This window comes from Leopardus geoffroyi, chromosome B4 (genome assembly GCF_018350155.1).
Source record: "Leopardus geoffroyi isolate Oge1 chromosome B4, O.geoffroyi_Oge1_pat1.0, whole genome shotgun sequence".
In the NCBI taxonomy this organism is placed as follows: Eukaryota; Metazoa; Chordata; class Mammalia; order Carnivora; family Felidae; genus Leopardus; species Leopardus geoffroyi.
In genome coordinates this window covers 119,923,669-119,933,220 of record NC_059341.1, presented here as the reverse complement: position 1 = coordinate 119,933,220, position 9,552 = coordinate 119,923,669, and the positions used below count along the sequence as shown (strand labels likewise).

The window sequence follows — 9,552 nt, the reverse complement described above, 5'->3', positions numbered from 1 at the left end:
TGACTCAGTTAAGCATCCCACTTTGGCTGAAATCATGATCTCGCAGTTTATGGGTTTGAGCCCATCAGACTCTGCTGACAGCTCAGAGCCTGGAGCCTGCTTCAGATTCTGCATCTCCTTCTCTCTCTACTCCTCCCCCACTTGTGCACTCTCTCTCAAAAATAATAAACAATTAATTTAAAAAAATGTGGGCCCCTGGGTGGTTCAGGTGGTTAAGCGTCTGACTTCGGCTCAGGTCATGATCTCAGTTCATGAGTTTGAGCCCCACACTGATGGTACAGAGCTTGCTTGGAATTCTATCTCCCTCTCTCTGCCTCTTCCATGCTCTCCCTCTCCAAAATAAATAAATAAACTAAAAAAAAAAAAAATAGAAGGGGTGTCTGGGTGGCTCAGTCTTGGTTAAGTGTCAGACTTTGGCTCAGGTTGTGGTCTCACGGTCGTGATTGAGCCCACACTATCAGTGTGGAGCCTGCTTGGTATTGTCTCTCTTTCCCTCCACCCCACCCATCCTCGCTTTCTCTCTCTCAAATACATAAAACCTAAAAAAAACAAAAAACAAGAAAATGAAACTTAAAAAATGGGGTGTGCAAATAAATATAAATCAGAAAATATGTAAGGAAATTAATATAATTTAATCGCAAGAGTTATTTTGAAGTCTTTAAAAAAAGTCTTTTATTTGAAGTCTTAAGTTTATTTATTTAAGTAATCTGTACATTCAACATGGAGCTTGAGCTCACAACCCCTGAGATCGAGTCACATGCAATTCCAACTGAGCCAGTCAGGCACCCCTGAGATCTTTGTTTTATTTAAGGAGAAAGTGCAATTAAAAGTTGGTATACAATTCATGATAAGATAAGGTGATACTGATCAATGTATTTTAAGGTACTATGATTATGATGCCAAACTAAAAATAATTTTCAGCAAACTTTGGACTTTGAATAGAGATTCTATTATTTATGAAGAGTGCTTGGTCTTCAGTATAAACAACCATATTGCACCATAATTACATAATGTGATAAATCACTACAACAGCAAGCATATTACAATATATAAATGTATAAAAATAACACATACACATTAAATTTATACAATGTATTATGTCAAATTTATTTTTTTTTAAAGTAAAAGGGAATGAAACTTAAATGGCTGCAGAGAAAGATTAAAACTAGAAGTGAAGCTTAAAGAATCCCTAATGAAGTTTGCAACTTAGAGGCACCAAAACTGTAGAAGTAAGGCTGAACAAGAAAACTGGTATACAGTGTGTATGTAGAGTGTTAGTCTTTCATATCCCCTCTGCCATATTATATGTAATCAGACCAATTATCATATGTAATCACATCCCAGCTGTTCAAACTTCAGCAAATTTCTTAACCCCTCTGAGCATTAATTTCTTCATTTGTAATGAGAGAGTAAGAAAATATCTACTTCATAGGATTACCATAAAGATTAAGTCAATATCTTTCAAGTGCATAAAGCAGTATCTAGCACATGGTATGCATCTAATAAGCATGGTAAGCCTTTAATGCTATGTACTAATTACAGTATGTATATGTATGTGTGTGTATATTACTTTAAAAATCACTAAATAAAATCACCTTTGGGGAACACATGAATGGAGAGAGAACTTTCATCTTATGATCATAGCTCCATGCTAACTACACCTTGGCAACATCTTTGCTTCATCTCAAAGCAAGACTAACAATGAGTGTCAGAGATTTAAGTACTAACTTAGAAAAGGATGTTATATTGTTCTATATCACTATATTGTAGAGTTGGGGAGGTGCCTCTGGAAGCTTCCCTGTATCATTCTGAGTATAATGGCTATACACTGCTTACCCGTGAACAAACGAGGAGCTGATTATGAAATGATTAGAAGCAAAACATTAAGGAGCAAACTGAAACAAGAACTAAAACTCGACAATCCATAAACATCACATAAGAAATGTTATCAGGCATCTTATAGTTTGTGCTATCTAAAAAGCATTTATTACAATGACAAAACTAGAGGTTAATTACTTTTTTATTATTGAATTATATTGTAAAGTCTACATCTACAATTTAATCAGGAAGAAATGCTTTGCATTTATATCAAGGACACATTTATTCTAGTGGAATAAAACAGACACAGACAAAAGACCAAGTACACATTAAAAAAAAAAAAAAAAAAAAAAAGACTAAATATTTTACCTGGTCCTACTTTTTACTATTTTGGACCATACCTTTCCTATTAGAAAATTGATCTTACACACATATAAGTTTGATTATCTTCCCATATTTTTAATCATTAAATGTAGTTTCTCACAATTTCTAATAATAAAAAAAAGATTGAAAACTATATGGGAAGCAAAGTTTAGAAACAAGAAAAACTAGACTGCTATTATTGTACTGTAGAAAAGATGAGTAAAATGTGCCCCCTCTGTGGCTCATTTCAAAGAAACACTTTTACTCAAAGAGGCAAGCATTTCTGATCTAGGAGTAAGTTTTCCACTCCCCTGTGGGACCAGACCTACCAAATGTTTCCGATCAACTGTAAAGTAAGTGAAAAATGTCTACAAAATATTTAGAAGCTAAATATCAGAATACATATAATGAAATCAAAATTGTGTGGTCTAAATATACATATTAAGCTTTTTACTTTAAAAGTATCTTTTTATTCCAGATGATATTTAAAATAACTTACATCTTTAGTGTGCTTTATGGTCAATGACTGTGAAGTTGAAATTCAAATGAATTTTTGTTTACTTGATTCTACTAAAATTTCAATTACCTACTATTTTACTTAACCAAGTTATACATGAGGTAAGTTTTAGCTAAAAAATAAAATAAGTCAACCACAAAGATAAGTTAACCATTTCAAGAGTATACAAAAATCATAATGCCCACTTCATATTCAAAGTTTACAAATTTATGTATTAACTACTTTGTATCTAAGAAAAGTTTACTATGTCATTTCAAAGTAAATACTTTCTGCACTTAAATCAAATTTTGTTGGGAAATATTGGGCAAAAAAAACCAGGCAAATTTTGTTTTTGGTTAACAGAAGACAATGCAATAATAAACCCAAATGGAACCTAAGACCAGTGTTTAAAGTTTCTAACTTCTAAACAGACACACACTTATTTATCTAAGAAATATTTGGACAGAATGCCTCGCTGTAAATAAAAAGTACAGGTTTCCAATTACAGCCTTATAGCTAGCTAAACAGTTTCTAAAAACATGTACAGCCAGCTAACAGTTCTCTAAAACGTGTATGTTGAGCTAAAGATCCCTGCTAAAATATCAACAGCATTTAAATGGGTCTTACTGAAGTAGGACATTCATGATACTAGAAATCTTTTAAAAAGTGAGTACAATAGGGCTATAATAATTACTATTAATAAAAGTTACAGAAGAGATTATTGCTGTATGTTCCCCCATAAACACTTCAAACCTGTGGCAATTACAAAAAGTACAACCCAAGTTATGTTTTTTCTTACCAAATTTCATGTTTCACATTATCTCTAAAGTTTTTATACAGCAGAGAATTCTTAAAATCTTTTCTGTAAGAATTCAAAGTATTTAAATGTGTAGCTTCACATTATACTATGTTTTGCCCTTCTTGTTTCCCAAATACACAAAAACAATATACATTTTTCTCAAAAGTGAAATAAGATGTCCACATTAAAAAAATAAAGCCTACAAAAAAGTTCCAGAGCTAAAAAAGATTATATGGCACGAGGTGATCTCCTACTAGTCCAAAGTCCAAAACATTTAAATGAAGTCCATTTATATATCCTGCTTTGCTTTTCAATGGAATACTACATTTATTCAGGTGAAATCACATTATTTTTAGTTCTCAAGTCAACAAGTATACACAAATTTTTTTTTATACAGTTATTAGAAAAAATAAGGAGACCAAATTGAGTGTGCCAAAGAGATATCATTCAGTTGGATTTTCCAGAGCTATTAGAAAGAAAATTAATGAACGGATTTCCTTGGTTGGTTTCCATAGCTTGATAGACCAAAAACAAAAAAATGGCCACAATAACAAACAGCAAAATTTTTATCCACATGGGAATAGAGCGTCCCTTTTTTGTCTTTTCTGACTTGACATCTGCCAAGGGAACATATTTAGGAATATATTTAGATGAAAAAGATTCTTCCATCCTGAAATCACTGAGTTCTAATGGCCGGCCGGCAGCCCCTTTGATTGGTCTGCGGCAACTAGCACTGTTGGGAGTAAAAGCAGGAAGAAAAAAATAAATTTAGATAAAAGTCATGATTCTGATATGTAATATAAAATCTCATTACCACTTCCTAATTTCAAACACATTTCTTGAGATAAGAGTAGAAAACGGTCACATGTAAACAGGTCAGTCAGCCTATTTAAAATTTCTGTACATTTTTCATTTAAAATGTTGGATGTTCATTCTATTAGAAAATATTCAGAACACTGATATTCACTAAACTTGTTTCCTTAAAGGCTTTTCAGAGCCAATATATTTAGAGGATGAGAGGAAAAAAATAAGGTACTTTGGTGTGATTTGTTCAGTTAGGAAATAATTCAGGAGTTCTCTAAACACAGCCTTTTCAACTAGAAAAGGGAAACTTTTTTACTTCCTTCGAGGTTTCTGTTTATATAACAAACTGAGAATTAGAAAAAGGAGAATTAGATAGTAGGCAAATTATTTATAATACTTCAGCTTATCAAAGTTAATTCTGAAACTGACTCAACTTTCAAGAATATGAACTGGTGACTTGGAATTACACTGCTCTCAAAAGAACAGTTTACTTCTGAAAACATGGGTACAATAACCTTGTGAAGAATAAAAATCATAATTTCCCTATTATATGCTAGCCATATTTCAATTAAAAATAAAAGGTTAAAATTCTTGTAGGTGCATATGAAATAATCATGTTGTACATCCTAAGTAGATATAACTTTTATGTCAATTGCACCTCAATAAAGGTGGGAATAAATAAGTAAATAAATAAAAATACCCTAGTAGAATACACTAATAATTGTTTTAATGTATCTGAATACCTAATTCCTGTTGGTGTAGATGCTTCAAAGGGAAACATTTCCTTAAGAATATCCCTTTCTATTCTTCTTTCCTCTGTTTTTTCTCCCACCTAATAAGAAACAGACAACCACAAGTTAACAGTGTAAATGTGCAATTAAAACACAATTTAAAAAAGAAGTTTCAGAGAACAGAATGCATTCAAGTCTGCCCCAGCTTTTATCACTCCCCTTTCTAAATCCATCATTGCTCAAGTATCCATACACTTCCAAAGCTCTCCTCAAATTTCTTCACTGTGGAGATATGTTAATGTGGTAATGGGGGCGGGGGACTGCCACACATTCAAGCTAACAAAACAACAACCCCAAACCACCCTCAAACTAAAATCCAGTATAGTTAATATGGCAGCGTTAAGTTCCCCCCAATGGATTTCCCATGCTTTTCATTAATATTAAGAGTACACTGTTTCTTCTTCCGTTAAGAATTTTGTAATAAAATAACCGATGAAATACAGAAGATATCAAATTAACGTGGATCCTTAAAAGTTTTAGTATATGTGAGTCGATTCAATCTTCCTAACTTAAAAAACACAAAATGATTTTTTAAATTACCTGCTTATTTTGCTGTTTACCTTTATGCCCAGATCAGAACCACCTTCAGTACAAATTCATTAAAATTATAATGCATCATGCAGTTAGTACTTCAAAGCTTAAGTATACAGGAGTTAATCAATTCAAGCATCATACAAAGTCACTTAAAAGTCCCATTATTTGACCTTTCAGTGAAAAGATAGAATAGCCTCCCCAACAGCCCAGAAACACTTTCAACCCACATCCATAACAAAGAGAACACATTAGAAGCAGCACAAAAATGAATACTCCCTTGAAAGGTAGAACTTAAGAGGCACATGGTAGCAAGCTGATAGTATTAGCATATCATACTATATTAGTTACTTTCGACTGTCACTAATAAAAGTATGTCTTTAAAATAATATATGCATATATATATGTATATATATGTATATATATATATATATATATACACACATACACATACACACACACACCCACCCAATTAAGAAAGCTCTGCTCCCTCCCACTGCAAAAGACAAATATAAAAAATTTCCTCTTTAAAAGATCAATGATAGCATCGATCTAAATTTTATGCATTTACTTCAGCTCTTGTCAATGGTTTCTTTGGTGTTCTTCTGGGTATGTCTGAGAATTCAGTGATTGGCAGAATAGGAGCTGCATGCTTGAAATTTCCAGTCACCCTATTGACAACCTGCCAAGATTCAAATTATTCAGACTCAGAATTATCCAAACATAACAAAGACACGTAAAAAGAAAAAGATACTCTATTTCTGTAATATTCAATACTTTCTCTTAATAAAAATTTAGGCAAAAGAACCTAGAAATGAACATATTCAATGCTTCACATGTGAAGCCTTAGCACTTTTTAAATATTTTAGCAAAAAAGTTTCCTTATAATACTTAGGTAGGATTCTTGTACAAATTGATATATTTAAATTGACTATATTGAAAAATTCTAAAATTCAGAATGGGGAAAATGAGTTTAAAATATAATGTTTAAAAACACAAATTTGAGATCTGCCAAATTTACCACCTCCCCAGTTCTAATTAAAGGGTAATTTACAAAGAATACCACTTGTATAGTTTATGAAACATATTTACTAAGGTTTCGTTGCTTGAAGCCATTATAGTTTCAGCTATGGGAGTACTCTCTGAAATTATTGCACCATCTATACGAAAATGCTCTGAAGTTTCCACCTGTTAGTTTGAAAACAAAACAAAAACAATAAATATAAAATAATCACTAAAGCCCTACCAATCTGAAAACCCAATTCTAAGCAATAAGCCTTGCATCACCCTTTTCCTTGGAGTTCTTCTTGACCCTCTTGTGGATTCCCTAGTTAATGCCTGCAGAGGTCCGCCTTTTGAAGATCCACTTGTCCATTCAGTCTCAGTTATTCCAGCTTGAGAATAGCTCTATTCAAGTATCGACACATTAAAAAGTCATATTCTAACATCAAACACCTTAATAATGGCCACATTACCTAGCACAGTGAGAAGTCATGAAAAATCTCCAAATGCCAGCATTTGCAAACAATGCTATGCCCTCAACATATTTCTAAACGTACTGACTAAACCACCAATATGTAGGCATTGGAAAATGCTAAAAAGTATGGTAAAATACATTAAAGCATCCAACTACAGGAGCTTACAAATTGTAATATGAGAGGGAGAAAAGCACATAATTTTATCACTGCTCCTTCTGTGACTTGCTGTTTGCTATTTGGTTCTTGTTTCATAACTGCACCTCTTTGGCTGTCTAAACAAAAAGCAGGCTGATCATGACTATAATAAAGTCATTTATTATAACAAGCCCATTTCCTTTTAAAACAAAATAAAATTTTATAATTGTTAGCATAAATTAAACATTGTCCTTTTCAAGTAGGATTATTTAAAGGTTCAGTTTAAATTATAATCCACACACAACTATCTGAACGTAAAAGTTCCCAGGTGTCAAACTTTTCTTAGAAACAGATACTAAAATTGAGCAAGAAGAACCTGGTGGTAAGTTACCTCTTACACAAACACACAAGCCTATAATGTCAAGTGCCAAACCTACACTTCCCACTATAGAGATAGCAGTAGTGATGGACCACTGGTACCTTCCAGTCCCAGATTCCTTTCTCCCTGAAAAGCCAATTGATTTTTCCTCATTTAAAAAATAATTTAGTAGTTCTTACATAATAGTTTGAAAACCACTAGACTAGTACTTCTCAAACTAATGTGCATATCCATCACCTGGAGCTTTTGTTAAAATACAGATTATTGATTCAGCAGCTCTGGGGCAGGACCTGAGATTCTGCATTCCAAGTAGCAACTTACTCAACTTTGAAGCCACAATTACCAGATGATTCTTTTAAATTAACCAGAGAACATCTATCAATGGTTAGTATTATACTAAAGTGTACTTATATTGTCACTTCTGCTTTCAAGCTAATATTTTATCTAGATAACTGAGGTTTTTATATCCAACTCAGTGCCTATTAATTTTATTTTTTTTTTAATTAATTTTTTTTTTTAACGTTTATTTATTTTTGAGACAGAGAGAGAGACAGAGCATGAACGGGGGAGGAGCAGAGAGAGAGGGAGACACAGAATGGGAAGCAGGCTCCAGGCTCTGAGCCATCAGCCCAGAGCCCGACGCGGGGCTCGAACTCACGGACCGCAAGATCGTGAGATCGTGACCTGAGCTGAAGTTGGACGCTTAACCAACTGAGCCACCCAGGCGCCCCAGTGCCTATTAATTTTAAAGACAGATGTATTTTACTCTCATCCTGAGACAAGGGCGCTCATCCAGTAAGCATGCTTATTTAGCTGGAAACATTACTACCTAAACCCCACAAGGTACAAACATAGTCTCCTATCTAATTTTTTATTTATCTATATTTAGGATTAGTATTAAAGAGTTTCTCTTTGACTCATAATTAGAAACTCTGGGTTCCTTTTCGTGCTATCAGAAAATATGTGCTGAATGCAAACTTAAGATTGATCAAAAGACAAATGCGTAAACAAATTACACACAAATATGATAAATGTTTATTAACAGTTAAATTCCTGATTATTTGAATAGAAGGGAACAATAGTTTTAATCTGAGGTTCTCAATCCTGGCAGCATAGTATCAAGTGGGGAGCTTCTAAGAGATATCAAATGCCCCCAACCCCACCTTAGTCTAATTAAGTCAGAATCTCTTCTAGAAGGGGCTTGGGCATAGTTAATTTTTACAGCTCCTGAGGGGATTCTAATGTGCAGCCAGGGTTGAGGACACCCGGTTTAAGATACTCTAACTGACTTATGATGCTATCTCAAAGTATTTTCTTAAAACTACTTTCAATAATGCTTCCTCTTTAATAGTCAATTGCTCAATGCCAATAAAATTAGAACCAGTATTTTAAAAATATTATGGTTTGAGAGTGTATCTGGTATTATCAGTGTATATTAACTATTTTAAAACTCCCCAAAGAATTAAAAATTACATTTCTTGAAAGGGCTAATAAAACTGATAAAATATAAAGACCAGATATCTTATCTACAGCCATGAAGGTGGCATGTGGAAAAATATCCCCTTTCCTTAAAATTGGTTGTCTCCCAAATTCCAGGATTTTCCATTTGTTATATTTTGAACTGAAATAATTTATCAAAAATTTTACCAACATCTACTGAAACTTCTATGGTTAATAAAAAAAAAATTACATGTTTACATTTCTATAGTTATCCTTGAATTAAAGGTCAAGTTCCATTTAAATATTCTTTATATTCTTCTGTGGAAAGAAACACAAGAAACACCTTGGTTGCCTGTGGGAACAGCTGGAAAGGGGTGGGAATAGCTGGAAAGGGGTGGGAAAGACACTTCTCACTATAAATCATATATACTTCCTTTTGTCCAGGTTTATTAAATTCTTTGGTTGAGGACTATCAACTAATTTTATTAGTTCTTTGACTATCATCATCTAATTCAGAA

General features: G+C 33.1%; 1 protein-coding gene across 5 annotated transcripts in view; it reads right to left on the bottom strand.

Moving 5' to 3' along the window:
- Positions 1-2,002: 2,002 nt before the first annotated feature.
- Positions 2,003-9,552, bottom strand: part of TMPO (thymopoietin) — a 31,331-nt gene continuing 23,781 nt past the window's right edge. Inside the window, exons 5-9 of one of the 5 annotated variants that reach the window (XM_045464917.1) lie at positions 6,890-7,009; positions 6,695-6,790; positions 6,174-6,284; positions 5,024-5,112; positions 2,003-4,209 (exon numbers count right to left, since the gene is read on the bottom strand). In XM_045464917.1, coding sequence (XP_045320873.1) covers positions 3,924-4,209; positions 5,024-5,112; positions 6,174-6,284; positions 6,695-6,790; positions 6,890-7,009 — 702 coding nt within the window. In that variant the 3' untranslated portion in view covers positions 2,003-3,923. The remainder of the gene's footprint in view (positions 4,210-5,023; positions 5,113-6,173; positions 6,285-6,694; positions 6,791-6,889; positions 7,010-9,552) is intronic. The other 4 variants (XM_045464918.1, XM_045464919.1, XM_045464920.1 and 1 more) reach the window with 4 other exon arrangements.